The 18,839-nt window shown below is 44.4% G+C and overlaps 1 protein-coding gene across 1 annotated transcript in view; it reads right to left on the bottom strand.

Moving 5' to 3' along the window:
- Window positions 1-18,839, bottom strand: part of LOC115106464 (unconventional myosin-Id-like) — a 117,159-nt gene that overhangs the window by 27,636 nt on the left and 70,684 nt on the right. The window contains exons 14-19 of the mRNA XM_029629231.2: window positions 15,870-16,002; window positions 15,339-15,505; window positions 12,664-12,871; window positions 1,211-1,434; window positions 584-722; window positions 153-257 (exon numbers count right to left, since the gene is read on the bottom strand). Of these exons, the coding sequence (XP_029485091.1) occupies window positions 153-257; window positions 584-722; window positions 1,211-1,434; window positions 12,664-12,871; window positions 15,339-15,505; window positions 15,870-16,002 (976 nt within the window). The remainder of the gene's footprint in view (window positions 1-152; window positions 258-583; window positions 723-1,210; window positions 1,435-12,663; window positions 12,872-15,338; window positions 15,506-15,869; window positions 16,003-18,839) is intronic.

Consider the following 18,839-nt stretch of genomic DNA (forward strand, 5'->3'; position numbering starts at 1 on the left):
CTGGGAGTTGGCTAAACTCAGAGACAGTTAGGTGAGTGTGTGTGTGTGTGTGTGTGTGTGTGTGTGTGTGTGTGTGTGTGTGTGTGTGTGAGATGTGATCGGAATCTCTATTGTGTGTGTGTGGGTGCGGGTCCGCGTCTGCATCTACGTACCTTGCGCACGTTGCAGGAGAAGAGAACTCTCATGAACTTGTCCTTACGCTGCAGCTCATTGGACACCAAGGTGAAGGAGGACGCTGTGTCAGGACTGTCTCGTTTCTGAACACACAGACACACACAGACAGACAGACAGACACAGACAGACAGACAGGCAGACAGACAGGCAGGCAGACAGGCAGACAGACAGGCAGGCAGGCAGGCAGGCAGGCAGGCAGGCAGGCAGGCAGGCAGGCAGACAGAGACACACAGACAAAGACTGTCATGAAGATCATCAACTCTACAAAGACAAACCTCTTTCCATTGTATTTTAGTTCCAACAATACACACGGCGCACACACACATTTACAACTACATTCAAATAAAACAATAAAATCACACACATCAGAGCTACAGTGTCAGAACCCCCCCCAGCCAGTTCAACTCACCAGGTAGTTGCCCTCCCAGGTCCTCTGCAGCCCCAGGTCGGGTCTCTGGTCCTTGAGGGCCTCCAGGGTGGCCCCCTTAGCTCTGATCCGCAGCTTCTCCTCTGGAGTCATGTCTTTGATCAGCATCCACGCCCACCACCTAAAGCAGCATGGAAACACCCACAGGAATAGCCATGGAGCCAAGATATCGACTCTGATACAGTAGAATCTATAGCCTTGACAACATGATTGGCTATTTCTGACGTGATGATATTGTAGAACAGTGATTTCTTGGGGGGCTGCACACTCTCTGACAAGAAACATCCTGCCTTGAAACTGTACTTTCGGGGATTTACGTGTGGAATTTCACTTTCTCCAGATGAAAGTATTGAATGAGGCTTTGATGGGGGAAAATCAATGTCTACCACAGAGCTGAGGCTGGAGGAAACATGGGTAAGCACCTTCAAAGGAAACCGGTTGGAGTTTAAATCAGCACCCCTGGTTATGGCACTCCACAGAATTCTTACCACACTGATGATATACTGATGGAAGGGCTTACAGTGCATTGCGTTCAAGGGTTGATGTTCTGTCTGAACAGAGGTGAGACAAGTCATATTACAACCTTGTGTGTGTGTGCTGTTTGTTAACCTGTTGTAGAAGCTCCGCAGCGCCTCTTCAAACCTCCTCAAGACTTTGGGCGGCGTGGGCCACTTGACGTGCTTGCCGTGGTCCTTCATGGAGCGCACGTTTTTGAATTTGCGGTTGACGTCTTTGATGTAAGACTTGACTTTGAAGCGCCGGTAGGCCCGTAGAATGATGGCGGCGGCACGCATGCGCCGGTAACGCATCCTGGCTATGGTACCGCGCCATACCTGGTGAACAGGACCGAAGAGAGAGAAGGGGATGGAGAGGTTCATACAGTGGAAATGAATAAACTTTATTGATACCACCCAATAACAACTTTTACGTGAACAGGATGTAGGTCTAGAGTATGAAACAAACTAAATATAATACCTGTAAAATGTATATAAAGGAATACTTTTTTCTCTCTATATATTTTAGATACATAAACTAGATTTTGTGTATGTTTTAATGAACTCAAGCAAGAAAGCCAGAACAAAGATTCACATGATTAAAATGTCAAATTGAAGTTAGCTGTTGTAAATCTGAACAGCATGTATGTTGGACCTTTATTGAAAAGAATGCAGACACTAACTTGAATGTACGTTTTTTTATGAGCTCAAGCAAGAAAGCAAAAACAAAGATTAACATAATTACATTTCACGTTCAAGTTAGTAGCTGTAAATCTGAGCAGCTTGCATGTTGGACTATTACCGAAAAGAGCCGGCATAACCCCCCACCCCACCCCACCCCACCACCTCATCAAATCCCTCATAGCTATCCTTTGACAAATGACAGGAGTGGCAAAGAGTGGAATGTCAGCTAAAAAGGCTGGTACCCAGGCTGCTCAAACATGAAAGAATGAACTTCATAGCCATTAGTTATTTCTGTGCATTACAGAGAAATAATGCACACTAGAATGTCAGAAACTACACTGAACAAAAACATAAACTCATGTTTCATGAGCTGAAAGAAAAGATCCCAGAAATGTTCCATACTCACAAAAAATTAAACAATTGTTAACACATTTGTTTACCTCCCTATTAGTGAGCATTTCTCCTTTACCAAGATAATCCATCCATCTGACAGGTGTGGCATATCAAGAAGCTGATTAAACAGCATGATCATTAAAAAGGTGCACCTTGTGCTGGGGACATTTAAAAAAATTTTTTTTTACAACTTTACAATTTACAGTTTTGTCACATAACACAATGCCACAGATGTCTCAAGTTTCGAGGAAGTGTGCAATTGGCATGCTGACTACAGGAATGTCCCCCAGAGCTGTTGCCAGAGAATTTAATGTTAATTTCTCTACCATAAGCCGCCTCCAACGCTCATTTAAATAAAATTGTCAGTATGTCCAACCAGCCTCACAACTGTCATATGGGTGAGCGATTTGCTGATGTTAACACTGTGAACAGAGTGCCCCATAGTCGTGGTGGGATTATGGTATGGGCAGGCATAAGCTACGGACAACGAAAACAATTGCATTTTATCGATGGCAATTTGAATGCACAGATATACTATCACGAGATCCCGAGGCCCATTATTTGATATTATTTGGCCATTCATCCGCCGCCATCACCTCATGTTTCAGCATGATAATGCATGGCCCCATGTCGCAACGATCTGTGCAAAATTCCAGGAAGCTGAAAATGTTCAAGTTCATGCATGGTCTGCATACTCTGACATGTCACCCATTGAGCATGTTTGGGATGCATATCTGTATTCCCAGTCATGTGAAATCCCTAGATTATGGCCTCATTTATTTATTTCAATAGACTTTCCTTGTATGAACTTTTAACTCAGTAAAATCTTTGAAATTGTTGCATGTTGCGTTTATATTTTTGTTCAGTATAATTGAATACAGATTCACAAAAAAACATTACTTTTCTAAACTATTTGAATACAGATCTTGGAAAGTGACTACTTTTCAAAACTTTGTGAATACAGAATTCAGAAAGTAACTACCTTTTAAAACCGGACACATATCAGAGAAAGCAACTCATTTGTCATTATGGGGTATTGTGTGTAGATTAATGAGGATTTTTTATTTATTTAATCCATTATAGAATAAGGCTGGAACATAACAAAATGTGGAAAAGGGAAGGGGTCTGAATACTTTCCGAATGCACTGTACTCTAATGTTGAAGTGAATCCATGTCCTTCATGTATTTAATTATAGGCTATAGGCAATATTAAGATGAATATCCAAGAGCCCTCCAAACCATGTGCTAATGATCATATATATAAACTAATTCAACTAACTGTTGTAGTTTTTGGCTTTTCATCAAATATTTGGCAGTCATCACATTTGTTTTGTTTTCAAATAACTTGCATATTTTCAAATACCTTCAAATATTATATGGTTTTCTGAGAGGTATTCAAAATACCTTCAAATGTTATATGGTTTTCTGAGAGGTATTCAAAATACCTTCAAATGTTATATGGTTTTCTGAGAGGTATTCAAAATTACCTTCAAATATTATATGGTTTTCTGAGAGGTATTCAAAATACCTTCAAATGTTATATGGTTTTCTGAGAGGTATTCAAAATACTTTCAAATATGACTTGGTTTTCTGAGACCTGTATTTGAAAATCAAAGAAAATAGTTGTTTTTATTTGAACAAAAAAAGATATTCGACTACCTTGAGATTTGAATGTTGCTATTTAAAAATAAACTACAAAATACAACTATTTTCTGCCCATGTGCCTCACACTCCCCCAGTCCCCCACCTTGCTGCCCTAGGTGACTCAGAAATAAGGAGGGACGAGAGAGATCAGAGTGATTCATATTCATCGGTCCCATCTACCCATGGGCTGTATTTATTAGGCAGCAAACAGAAGAAAAAAAATACTGAAAACCGGGAGGGACTAACTGAACTTGTCCAATAAGAAACCCTCATTTTCGTTTTCCATTGCAAAATGTTTTACTACAGTGTGCAATAATGAATACAGACGGGCCTGTTACTATCCTCCCACGTGACAAGGATGATGATGAGGTGAATAAATGAATGGAATCCAACTCATAGATGGTCCCCACTAGCTAACAGTGTTAGAAAAAAACACATTCTAATTCAGATCTGATCAAATGTTTGGAGAAATTAAGTCTGTTTAAGGCGAACAGCATTGAGATAAGATATTATAATACAACATATTAAAATGGAGATGGAGAATTAAAGATATTTCTTAAGGGACCCGAGTGTATTATGGTCTTGGGTTGAGATTCACAGAATATGCTTAAAGGTGCAATATGCAGACATTTCTCCACCATTTCCTGTTTGCTAAAATTCTAATAGTTTGCCTAATTTCAGTTTATGTGAAACAATAAGCAATATTGTAAAGCTTATAGTATAGTGTAGAGAATCATTGTGCCATCTAAACCGCTGTGAAATATATTTTCATTTAGCAAAAATATTGTATTTTCAGCTGATGTACAAAACCGAAAGTAAAAGACGCAAAAACTAAACTCAAGAACGGAAAGCATAGAAATAGTGCACATATAACAGCTCTACCGCTTCTTAGACTTGCTTTCAATGAGAATGACACTTCTTTAACAAAACATTTCTATGTGAATTTGGATAAATATTGCCACTTTAAACTGATTGTGAGCAATATACTGTAGGGCTATTGGACCCTCAATGACCTTCTTCACTTTGATTTTAAACAAAGACTGGGATTGTGAGCAGAGAGATGGTGGGATGACTGCGTGTCAAAAGAAGCTCTCGAGTTAGAAGAACCTCGCAAGCTGATTTCATACAGTACATCTCTACCTAAACATTCCATATGGGCAGACATGAGAAATGTTATCTAAGTGACAAAATACTGTAACCACAAAATACTGTAGTCACATATTATGATACAACTGTGGCAGTGGTTGCCAAGCCCTTTGTATAAACATACATTTCAATGCGAATGTCCTGAGCTAAAAGTAAGAAGCCCGGTTACAGGAAGAGCAACAGCTACATTGGATAAGGCCTAACGTCATCTAAATCTATCTGAATTATCTTAAGCCGACTAAAATATACAACAGGTAAACGGCGGGATGTGTGTATTCACCATGGATTTAGGTGGACCGCCCGCCTGCCCAACACACACACACCCCACTGCTTGGCTGTGCTTAAACAAAGGAGGGGCAGACAGTGTGGGATGATCATGAGTAGGAAGGTGGGGAGAGGAGAGGACGACACCCAGGGGAACGTGTGTAAATCAGGCCAATAACACGGCCGGACCTCCGTCTTCTCCAATAAAGCCATCTGATCAGCTTTTTACAGACTCCCTCCATCCTCCCTTCAACATTGGGTCGTACTAGCCACACGCTGCCCTGGCTTTGGGGCACCAGATTTAAGAGCTCGTCAAAGCCAAATTGGGGGTGTCTTGGCCAGACAATGTGGGACAGATTGGTAAGGCTTTATTGGGGCGCTTTGAAATGCATGCTGGGTAGAGAGAGGCCGGCCGGCACAAATCACGTACCATGACAATGGCTGGATGTGTAGGGGGTTTGAGAGATATATATCTTCATGTAAACGTAGAGATATATAGGCTTGGTGTACTAAGCGATGCAACTGCTTTAGGCTTACTGAATATCCATATACCATTCATAGTCTCTGACCAAACATGCTAAACAAAATATCCTTTTATGTCATCCACAAAACTAATCAAACATGGAAAGATGGATAACCTAGTCAATTTGGGCAGGCGGGGCGACACACTCGACTACAATCCAATGCTGAGCGCCACTATTTCTTTGTCCTCTGGGGACACCAGGCTGGTTTTCCAGTGACATGCTCGACACCAAGGTGGGTGGAGACGGCATCAAGCGGAGTGTGTGACACAATTTAACAAGGGCACCACACACACACACTCTGACCGCAGGCAATCACCAGGGACACTGGGTGAGACACTGGGCCAACGGGTATTAGCATAAATCAATCCAGCGCTCGGGTGAACAGCAACAGCATCGCCACATGCTCAAGGCAGCAGGCTTGCTCTGAAACCCTCATTAGACTGACATCCTCTATACATGATCACCATGTTCCATCATTGGGCTCATGTACTGTGTGACAAAGGATTTTTAACAATGGGAATACTGGAACTGAAGTGATGAGGAAACAGGCTAGCTACGGATACTGATACGAATTTTGATATAAATAATTTGTGTTGCCTCCAATGACCGACGGTCAGACGCTAAAATCACTAACTGAATCAAAGAAACCATCAGAAATGATCGCTTGTATCCGGTCCGTCAATTAGAAATCCAGACAAGTAGATCATACCTTATTGTACATGAACAGACATGCCAGAGGATAGAAAGCAAGGGGGGATTCTATGAGGAGTCGGGGAACATTTTAAATGAAGGTCATCTCAGAGGAAAGGCTGGGAGCCAAACCTTGGTTGCCATGGTGAGAGCCCCGTCTATCCATATCCTTCCACTGTCAGGGGGACGCGTCAGGTCAGTGGATTGTTTTGAATGTGGAACGCCTGGCAATACTGTATCTTGTTGCTAGTGCGGTGAATCCGAGCGTGAATAACTATACTCAAAATAGCCTACAACTAATCAATTACATGACCAACTCAAGGATTTTTTTGCAATAAAACATGAGCCGGTATTAATTCGGTTTGCATTGTAAAATATCAAATAAGTATGTAATTATGAATTCAAAGGAAACAGCGGTGCCTTGATTGTTCAACAGTGGGAAGTGGGAAGTTGTCGGTGCAATGAGAAGTTGCAGCAAAAGAGAATAATCAAACTGTCACGGCGCTAGTTGACAGCACAGAACAGAACAAACAGCATGAAAGAACACAAAAGGAGAACGCAGCTGAGCTCCGAGAGACAAGAGGGATAAAATACTCCGGTACAATCTAGACACACTTCTTCATCATCAAAGTCTTCCTTAATAACAGAGGATGCATGTGCAGTATCTCCCTAAGCGAAGCAAAAGTCACTGACAAAAGGAATGACAACAAGAGAAACAACATGGCTCCAACCTGACGAGGCATTGGGGGATTATTTACTAAACAACAGTTGCTGACTTCTTACGTCTTACAAACACGTACGTTATCAAATGTCCTAGACTTTAGTAGCAACATTTGCATCGATGTGATGTTGTTCTAACTAAAATGTGTACGTATAAGGGGAGCTGACCCTCATAAGCCAAATTGTATCTTAAAAGGCATCGTTTCAGACTGAGGGGTGCTGTAACTCTGTTAGGGTTTGCTGTTCTTCTGTCTGTCTGTGGCATGGCCTCAGGGAGAGAGTGGAGGGGTCAGAGACAAAGCTCAACAGGGTCACGGCGCAGGGAGAGAGAGCAGACTGAGCGAAGTTCTGATGCAGAGCCGAGGGACGGAGGCCGTGGGTGCGACCGACGAACACACAACCACACCTGACATCTGGAATGAGGTGAAAGAGCTGAGAGACATGGTGGTGGAGCAGAGAGAGAAGCTGAGGTACACGGAGGCCAGAGTGGCAGCCAGTGAGGGCCTTACAGTGGAGCAGAGAATCACTACGAAAGAAGTAGACGAACTGAAGACAATACGGCCTTGGAGGCCAGACTGACAGCCAGTGAGGGCCTTACAGTGGAGCAGAGAATCACTACGAAAGAAGTAGACGAACTGAAGACAATACGGCCTTGGAGGCCAGACTGACAGCCAGTGAGGGCCTTACAGTGGAGCAGAGAATCACTTCGAAAGAAGTAGACGAACTGAAGACAGACAATACGGCCTTGGAGGCCAGACTGACAGCCAGTGAGGGCCTTACAGTGGAGCAGAGAATCACTACAAAAGAAGTAGACGAACTGAAGACAGACAATACGGCCTTGGAGGCCAGACTGACAGCTAGTGAGGGCCTTACAGTGGAGCAGAGAATCACTTCGAAAGAAGTAGACGAACTGAAGACAGACAATACGGCCTTGGAGGCCAGACTGACAGCCAGTGAGGGCCTTACAGTGGAGCAGAGAATCACTACGAAAGAAGTAGACGAACTGAAGACAGACAATACGGCCTTGGAGGCCAGACTGACAGCTAGTGAGGGCCTTACAGTGGAGCAGAGAATCACTACGAAAGAAGTAGACGAACTGAAGACAGACAATACGGCCTTGGAGGCCAGACTGACAGCCAGTGAGGGCCTTACAGTGGAGCAGAGAATCACTTCGAAAGAAGTAGACGAACTGAAGACAGACAATACGGCCTTGGAGGCCAGACTGACAGTCAGTGAGAGCCAGGTGGAGGAACTGAAGAACAAGAATGCAGGTAGGCCTAATACACCTGTGTACGAATTACGACATCTGCTTTATATGAGCATTAATGGCTTATGTTTACATCATTTCAAGCCAAGAAGACGAACTGTCAGGAGCGGAAGCCAAAGAGACTGCCAGTGAGACAGAGTGCAGCCAGCGAGAGAACAGAACAGCGCAAATCAGCTCTAACCAGAATAGAAAGAGGTGTGGCCCCGATGCACAACTGAGCAAGAGGACAAGTACATTAAAGTGTCTAGTTTGAGAAACAGACGCCTCACAAGTCCTCAACTGGCAGATTCATTAAATAGTACCCGCAAAACACCAGTCTCAATGGCAACAGCGAAGAGGCGACTCCGGGATGCTGGCCTTTCTCAGGACAAGAATAGACTGATGAGTTCCAGAAGGAAGTTCTTTGTTTCTGGACATTTTGAGCCTGTAATCGAACCCACAAATGCTGATGCTCCAGATACTCAACTAGTCTAAAGAATGCCAGTTTTATTGCTTCTTTAATCAGGACAACTGTTTTCAGCTGTGCTAACATAATTGCAAAAGGGTTTTCTAATGATCAATTAGCCTTTTAAAATTATAAACTTGGATTAGCTAACACAACGTGCCATTGTAACACAGGAGTGTTGGTTGCTGATAATGGGCCTCTGTACGCTTATGTAGAGTTTCCATGAAAAATCTGTTGTTTCCAGCTACAATAGTCATTTACAACATTAACAATGTCTCCACTGTATTTCTGATCAATTTGATGTTATTTTAAATGGACAAGGACATTTCTAAGTGACCTCAAACCTTTGAACGGTAGTGTATGTCACTGAAGGGTGTAGGCTATATGATGATACTAATCACATGATCTTTAGTAGCTTCTTGCTCTTCACTGTGCGAGAACCTTGTGAATACTCAATGCTGTAATGGTCTGAGGTGAACCTATTTTTGGAGCCCCAAATGCATGATAAAAATCAATACTACTTGGTGTTGTTCGGGCGGCAGGGTAGGCTAGTGGTTAGAGCGTTGGACTAGTACCGGAAGGTTGCAAGTTCAAACCCCTGAGCTGACAAGGTACAAATCTGTCGTTCTGCCCCTGAACAGGCAGTTAACCCACTGTTCCTAGGCCGTCATTGAAAATAAGAATTTGTTCTTAACTGACTTGCCTAGTTAAATAAAGGTAAAATAAAAAAAAATAAAAAACAAAGACATTGTCGACAAACCTTGGAGTAAAACAACCTCATATTGTGTTATAATGAGGTTAGACAGTCGTTCTCAGCTCATGAGGCATTTCAAAACTGCATTATTCAAAAATGAAATGGGCCTACGTCACTAACTGAAATGATCATTGAAGAGTTGTTCATATTGCAGAATGTATCTTGCATATATTTCTGTCAGATTGCCCATTTTGGAGGTAGCTAGGTGTTTTGCAGTCAGCAGGTGTAAATCTACCATAAGTAGTAGAACACCATACACACCGCTGCAACAATGCCTACATGAGACCAATTAGGATCAGGTTACATAGTGCTGAGGCGTGTGGATAGAAGGGGATCAGTTCAGGCCCAGTAGGCAGACAGACAGCGTGCTAGGGCTTACGCTAGGCTAACGCTAGCCTATCCTAGCCTACAGCCTCACTGATAAAAACCTCAGCCGCTCAGATACATGTAATGCTTTCAATAGCGATTAATGCCCAGTTCCTTATACACAGGGGACTGACTCTCTGTCATCTCAGCTAAAAGAAATGCCCTGACAGAAACTGATGTGGATGGCTGGGCTTAAATGTATGAAATATTCATTTAAAAAAAAGGGTAGAAGCTCATGAATCATTTATAAAGTCTCTGCATTTGTGTTGGATTGTAGTATTTAATCCCCTTTAGGTTGGTTCAGATTGGGACTAATCGGCCCTTTCTGAGGATAAGGTTCTGACTGCGGGTTGGATGGGGACTTGTGTGCTCAACTGCCCGCACAGTCCACACTAGGAAGTGGGCAGTGGAGCAGATACAGGCCATTGATAGTGGGATGTAGTGCACTCAGTCAGTCAGCGGGGAGGGCAGAGTTGATAGCCGTGACGGTGGATTCAGCGGAGCCAGGGTTCTATCCGCTGGCTTGGGAAGCAGAGGAGAGCCGGAGTGGAACGGCTTAGAAGGGGGCTCGGGAGAACTGGGCGGAACCCGAGGAACGACGGAGCGAAAGGTAGCGTGAAATGAGACTGGGAGAGAGTCCCTCTCTCTCTTCCCCCGCCCTCTTCAGGGGATGAGGCTCACGTAACGAGGCTGTAACGAGGGGATGACGGGGTGGTAAGGAGAAAGGTGCATTGTGTACTCCAGAACCAGGCATGGAGAAGGGTACCTCAAACCTAATTGTCAGGTTCTATATATAGGACCTCTCACTGCTTATGTGGAGTGCAGTCACTGACAAGCACTTGTGTTTGTCTGGGGAAGGAGGCTCGTATGGGGGGGAGGGGAAGAGCGCTTGAGATACTGGCATGGGTTCTGCCACCCCTGGCATGGTGGGGCGGATTGGCATAAGGCACATTGGTGTGCCAGCTGCTGATAAGGGGATTGCGTCGCACAGAGGATGAGCTGAGTGAGCTGAGCAGGGAACAAATAGAGTAAAATAGCAGTCTATTTTGCTTATATCTGGAGGGTGGTGCATGAGTGTGTGTGTACCTGCGTAGGTGTGAGCAATGTCCATTGACAAAGAACTTCTGTTCTTATTGTCTGGCAGAGCCCCTACATGATTCCTTCCACCCTAAACCTCTCTTTTGTGTGATGTTTGTTTTGGTAGAACGCCGGGAGTTCTCTCTGGTGTTTGTACTTGGTTATCAAAGTGACAACATCCTTTGAGGTAGGAAAACAGGAGCACGAGGCGAGCTCGTCTGTTGGGCAGCCCAACCAGGTCCTTGTAGATCAATACAGAGGTCAAACAATCGATCCCAGATTGAAGCCATTTGGTTGGTTTAAGCCTTTGATGTCTGTGGGCAGTTAGATCGCAGCACAGTCCTCTGAGAGAGCTGACTGAATCAAAGTTTTGAACGTGAAGGAATGTACTCCTAGGGATTTGAGTAGCATTAACAGGCTAGGTAAATGTATAGCCGTCAATCTTTATTCTACCAGAACACCAAACATATAGATGGCTCCCAAAATAGGCGTTCAAATCCCAAACTGGGAAAAGGAAAAACAAAATAGAACAGATAGACAGGCGCTGAGAAATGGACGTTTTGGAGCTCTGTACAGAGAAGGCATTACCTTTAGAGATGCTCAGCTAGATTTCACAGCAAATTGACAGCGCAACATTCTACAACAACAACCCCCCCCCCCCCATCTATACAGAAGCCTTGTACAGTCCTAGGCTGTCTTAGTGGGTGTGTAGGGCCCACTACCAACCAATCAACGGAGGAAAGCATATAGAAAATCCAACATCCATGTCCCCAATCCAATCACATAACAGAGAACATTTATGGAGAATTGGCTGTAATAAAACAATAACGGATTACGCTCCGGTCTGTATCAACGTCATAACAACTGTGATAAAAGGGTCTCGTACTAAATGGATTTCCCCTACAGCTACAGTACATTAGCTAATGGTTTATATTGATACATGTGGGTATCAGCATCTCAGGAGCTGTGGTGATATATTCCAACTAAGAGAGGGAGTCGCTGATAAAGGTTGAATAGGAGTATAGGGAACATTTCGATTCTGTTTTCACAGTTGGCTTGTTCTTTTAGTGTGCATGAGTTGCTAGCGGCGTCGCAGAAGTCTGCAGTGCGGATGTGTGGACCCCTCTTCTCTCCTCCAGATCATTTACTGAGCTGGGTCGGCGTGGGCAGATGAAACCCAGAGAGGAAGAGAGAGAAAGCCAACGCTATAATAATACAACATTATTTTAGGCTCTGAAAATATCTCGGCGCCTAGCGGCAGTGGCATATCAAGTGCTGAGTCGTTCCAGTCTCGGGAGTTTGTTACTCACATGAGAAGGAAGGAGAGTGAATTTAAATGAGGACACAAGAGAACGAGGTCACTGGATTTTTAGGTAGCTTTGACCAACAATCAGGCTCCCTGACAATGTGATATTGAATATTAAAGTGTCCGCTATTGAATTTGTAGCGTATTTTTGTCTTAAAACGTATTTGTATTCATTTATAATAATAAATGTACCTGTAGAGGTAACACCTATACAATGTTTGCACTCGACCTAGGGCCGTTGCGATGGAGACCAGGCCAAAGGTCAAATGTGACGAGATTGACACTGACCTTCTGAAGGAAGAGAACGATTCTCCCAACCATTTCGGTCCTCTGCTCCTCCAGGCAGAAGAGGGTGCGTGGCGTGCGGATGAACACCTTCGTCTTGCCGTACGCCACGTCCTGCTCGAAGCCGCAGCCCTGCAACAGCTTCTTTACCGCCTCTTTTTCCGATGGGAGGTCGTGATTGGGCCACGTGAACTCCGAGATCATCTTGTACCTGAAGGGGTGGAATGGAGGCCGAGGGGAAAGGAGTCCAATATCAGTGGACATCAAAATACGTAAGCACGATCGCAAACCAGAGTGGTTCTGATTGCTCAGTGGTCAGAGCACGGGGTGTACAATGCCATTTATTGGTTTAATTCCTGCATGGGTCATAAACACGGTATACAGTGTGTTAAATGCATGTCAAAAGCATCAGCTGAATGACTAGGACTTAAATTCCTAATGGTGTTTGCTTCTTTTATGAAACCTGAACAACAGAAAAACTGCCCAGCAAAATACAGAATGATTTGTAACTACTACAGGACACTGTGATAAGATATTATTTGACTTCCAAGAGAGGTTAGCAGGCCAGACAAAAAAAATCATGGCATTTTACTGCTAAGGTATGATGTAATACCAAATTATAGCAATTTCCAGTGAATGAAATGAGTGAGTGGGATAGTTAGAGGAGAAGTGTGCAAAATGATCACTGTTAACTATCACAACTATTACCTAATCTATACTGAAAAAAAGTATAAACTCAACATGTAAAGTGTTGGTCCCATGTTTCATAAGCTGAAATAAAAGATCCCAGAAATGTTCCAAACGCACAAAAAAAAGCTTATTTCTCTCAAATTGTGTGTACAAATTTGTTGACAGCCCTGTTAGTGAGTATTTCTCCTTTGCCAAGATAATCCATCCACCTGACAGGTGAAGAAGCTGATTAAACAGCATGATCATTACACAGGTGCACCTTGAGGCCACAAAAAATGTGCAGTTTTGTCACAGAACACAATGCCACAGATGTCTCAAGTTGAGGGAGTGTGCAATTGGCATGCTGAAAGCGGGAATGTCCACCATAGCTGAAGCCAGAGAAATGAATGTACATTTCTCTACCATAAGTACGCCCAACCGGCCTCACAACCGCAGACCACTTGTAACCACGCCAACCCAGGACCTCCACATCAGGCTTCTTCACCTGCAGCCCAGGACCTCCACATCAGGCTTCTTCACCTGCGGGATCATCTGAGACCAGCCACCCGGACAGCTGATGAAACTGTGGTTTTCTGTCTGGAATAAAGCCGTTTTGTGGGGAAAAACTACTTCTGATTGGCTGGGCCTTGCTCCTAAGTGGGTGAGGCCCTCCCAGGCCTCATGGCTGCACCCCTGCCCAGTCATTTGAAATACATAGATTAGGGCCTAATTCATTTATTTGAATTGACTTATTTCCTTATATGAACTGTAACTCAGTAAAATCGTTGAAATTGTTTCATGCTGCATTTAAATTTATGTTTAGTATAATTTGACCGAGGAAGGGCAGGGGAGTGGGAGATCGAGACAGCTGTGAATGAATTAGGGAAAGGGATTAACAGTTAAGAGAGTGTGTGTGTGTTTGTGTGTGTGTTTGTGTTTTCATCATTTGGAGCTTGTGTGTGACAGTGCAGTTTGGACCAATTCCTAATTAAACATTTGGTCAGTCTTGACTGCCAAGAGTCCAAAATAAATCCTCGAAAAATCCTCATTTTGCACACAATATAAACCTGTTTCTGTTTCCCAGATAACACACTTTTAGAGAAAAGTGTCCGAATTTATTATGCAACATCTCATCTGATGTAAGAGACTTGCTGCCACCTCAGTGACATCACTGCTGTCGCTTAGCGCCCGATCTAGCTCTGGAACAGAGACGCAAGGTGATGTGATGATGCAAAGCCCATCCTCCTCTCTCCTCTGCACAGATCTCTATGACCTAGTCCAGTACTGACTGGATTCTGCTTGATCAAACTCAAGCCCAGGCCTGGTTAATTCACGAGTTGGTGTTAGTAGGAGAACTGTTGTACACAAAATAATATCATAGCATCATGGTAGAGAAACATGGTTGGGAATGTTCAGTCTATACTGGTGAATGGATTGAAAACAGAGGCAGGAAGAAGGGAGGGTCACAGAGCTTGTTTTCCCCACTGAATTGCAGTGCGTCGACTGAATTCGATGAAAAGGAAATTCATTAAATAAATCCACTCTGTTACACGGCTGTTCCTAGTCAAGGGCACAGGAACATTGTGTTGGTGGGGAAGTATCAAATCAATTGTCTGGGACATTGGCTAAACAACACCTTAATATCGGACAGCAGGAAGTAACAAGATAAGGATGAGGTAGGTAGGGAGGATGACGTTGCCCCTAGCCAATGATCTTATGCAGGGGTGGGCATCTTGTTCAGGCTCTTGTTCCAGCCCAGTTATAAACACAGATGTAAGAACATCTTGCAATGAAATCACACATATTATCATGTATTTTTTAGCACTATGAAAATGTTGCTCTCACAGTAAGACTGCTGATCTAGGATCAGGATCACAACTTTTAGATCATAATGAATAAGATTACATGGACAGGAGAGACTTGATCGTAAAATCAGTACAACTCTGAGAAGCTTTTTGAATACAGCCCTGATTCTACTTCTACCCGGGAGATGGGGTGGAAGCTCATACCTCTGGAGGAAGCGGGGGTACTCCTGGCGGTTGGCGAATCCGGCGCGGCGCACACGGACGTTCTCCAGTAGGCCTAGGTACTCGACCTGGTGGCGACAACGCTCGTGCTCGAACAGCAGGGGCGACTTGACGTCGTTGGGCTTGATGCAGCGCACGTAGTACGGCTCCTACACACACACGCCACAGTAAGGTAACACATCATTGGCTACTATGGGGTTCGTCAGAAAGTGGCACTGAACACTGACAACAAGTCAATAGTCTGACATGGCTTTACCCACTGGTCTTCTATCTATTATCTACACTGTTGTGGAAGAACGGCAAACGGGAAAGCTCATTCGTGTAGGATAGCCAACATGTTTTTTCACCTATCCTGTGAGTTCACATTTGTGTAATTTTGGAGGAGAGGAGCTGAGGAAAGAAAACCACTTTAGACGTTGAAATACACACACACCAGCCAAGTCAGTAGTACAAACAAAAATTGGAAGTTGTTGGCCAATGAAATAGTTGCCCGGCGGTGGCCGCGCCCCTCACCTTGCAAGCCAGGTTCTCCACCAATGCGATCATGGAGTTCTTAAAGAGGGTAGCGGCCGTTAGGGGTCGTTTGGTGACCTCAGTGATCTTCAGCTTGCCCTCCGGCCACATCACTTTCAGCACTGGGTTGGAGCTACGGAGAGAGAGGAACAGAGATTCAGCTTCAGAGATTCAGAACAGAGATTCAGCTAACCACGGTTTGTGGTCATCAGCTATCCTTTAGCTCGAAAAGCTATCGGCAGTTTTGTACAACGCGACTCAGACCAGAACATACCGGACCTTTTTTCTCTCTCCATATCCCCGAATTTCTACCACAAGCTCTGGACATTTACATCTGGATATCGCAGCTAGCTAGCTGCTATCCGTGTGACTATTGGCTTACGCCGATCCTGGAGCAAACATCAATTATTCCGGAGCCAGCTGAAGAGTTCCATCAGCCACTCCTGGGCTACAATCACCTATCCGGACCCGTTTTACTGCGGATGCGGAGCCCCACCGGGCCTTCACGACTGGACTACCGACATTATCTGCCCGAGGGAGTTATCCAACTGGCCCCTCCGTCGCAACGTTACCTGAACGCCCATCTGCGGCCCGCTAATCATTAGCTGTCTTATCGGCTGCTATCTGAATAGGCCTATCGGACAGTTTATCTTGGGTCACAATAACTATATCTATTTTGCCAATTGGATTGATCCCCTCTACCACACGGTACCCCACTAATCTACTGACGGAAACGCACGAGGTGGCTAAAAACAGACCTCCCTCCTATGCCCGCTTGCTACCGATGGCCCGGCTAGCTGTCTGAATCGCCGTTACCCCAACCAACCTCACCACTCACTGGACCCTTATGATGACTCGACTAAGCATGTCACTCCTTAATGTCAATATGCCTTCTCCATTGCTGCTCTGGTTAGTGTTTATTGGCTTATTTCACTGTACAGCCTCTAGCCCTGCTCACTATACCTTATCCAACCTTTCAGTTGCACCACCCACACATGCGATGACATCACTTGGTTTCAATGATGTTTCCATATCTTTCTCATCACTCAATACCTAGGTTTACCTCCACTGTATTCACATCCTACCATACCTTTGTCTGTACATTATACCTTGAAGCTATTTTATGGCCCCCAGAAGTCTCCTTTTACTCTCTGTTCCGGACGTTCTAGACGACCAATTCTCATAGCGTTTAGCCGTACCCTTATCCTACTCGTCCTCTGTTCCTCTGGTGATGGAGAGGTGAATCCAGGCCCTGCAGTGCCTAGCTCCACTCCTATTCCCCAGGGGCTCTCTTTTGATGACTTCTGTAACAGTAATAGCCTTGGTTTCATGCATGTTAACATTAGAAGCCTCTTCCCTAAGTTTTTTTAATTCACTGCTTTAGCACACTCTGCCAACCCGGATGTTCTAGCCGTATCTGAATCCTGGCTTAGAAAGACCACCAAAAATTCTGAAATCTCCATCCCTTACTACAACATTTTCAGACAAGATAGAACGGCCAAAGGGGGCAGTTTTGCAATCTACTGCAAAGATAGCCTGCAGAGTTCTGTCCTACTATCCAGGTCTGTACCCAAACAATTTGAACTTCTACTCTTATAAATCCACCTCTCTAAAAACAAGTCTCTCACCGTTGCCGCCTGCTATAGACCACCCTCTGCCCCCAGCTGTGCTCTGGACACCATATGTGAACTGATTGGCCACCATCTATCTTCAGATCTCGTGCTACTAGGTGACCTAAACTGGGACATGCTTAACACCCCAGCCATGTTACAATCTAAGCTTGATGCCCTCAATCTCACACAAATTATCAATGAACCTACCAGGTACCACCCCAAAGTCACCCTCATAGATATCATCCTAACCAACCTGCCCTCTAAATACACGTCTGCTGTTTTCAACCAAGATCTCAGCGATCACTGCCTCATTGCCTGCATCTGTAATGGGTCAGCGGTCAAACGACCTCCATTCATCACTATCAAACGCTCCCTGAAACACTTCAGCGAGCAGGCCTTTCTAATTGACCTGGCCGGGGTATCCTGGAAGGATATTGATCTCATCCCGTCAGTAGAGGATGTCTGGTTATTTTTTTTAAATGCCTTCCTCAACATCTTAAATAAGCAGACCCCATTCAAGAAATGTAGAACCAGGAACAGATATAGCCCTTGGTTCTCTCCAGACCTCACTGCCCTTAACCAACACAAAAACATCCTATGGCGTTCTGCATTAGCATTGAACAGCCCCCGTGATATGCAGCTTTTCAGGGAAACTAGAAATCAATATACACAGGCAGTTAGAAAAGCCAAGGCTAGCTTTTTCAAGTATAAATTTGCTTCCTGCAACACAACCTCCAAAAAGTTCTGGGACACTGTAAAGTCCATGGAGAATAAGAACACCTCCTCCCAGCTGCCCACAGCACTGAGGATAGGAAACACTGTCACCACTGATAAATCCACTATAATTGAGAATTTCAATAAGCATTTTTCTACGGCTGGCCATGCTTTCCACCTGGCTTCCCCTACCCCGGTCAACAGCACTGCACCCCCACAACAACTTACCCAAGCTTTCCCCATTTCTCCTTCTCCCAAATCTAGTCAGCTGATGTTCTGAAAGAGCTGAAAAATCTGGACCCCTACAAATCAGCCGGGCTAGACAATCTGGACCCTTTCTTTCTAAAATTATCTGTCAAAATTGTTGCAACCCCTATTACTAGCTTGTTCAACCTCTCTTTTATGTCATCTGAGATTCTCAAAGATTGGAAAGCAGCTGCGGTCATCCCCCTCTTCAACGGGGGGGGACACTCTTGACCCAAACTGCTACAGACCTATTTCTATCCTACCCTGCCTTTCTAAGGTCTTCGAAAGCCAAGTCAACAAACAGATTACTGACCATTTCGAATCCCACCATACCTTCTCCGCTATGCAATCTGGTTTCAGAGCTGGTCATGGGTGCACCTCAGCCACGCACAAGGTC

This window comes from Oncorhynchus nerka, linkage group LG23 (genome assembly GCF_034236695.1).
Source record: "Oncorhynchus nerka isolate Pitt River linkage group LG23, Oner_Uvic_2.0, whole genome shotgun sequence".
NCBI classification, from domain to species: Eukaryota; Metazoa; Chordata; class Actinopteri; order Salmoniformes; family Salmonidae; genus Oncorhynchus; species Oncorhynchus nerka.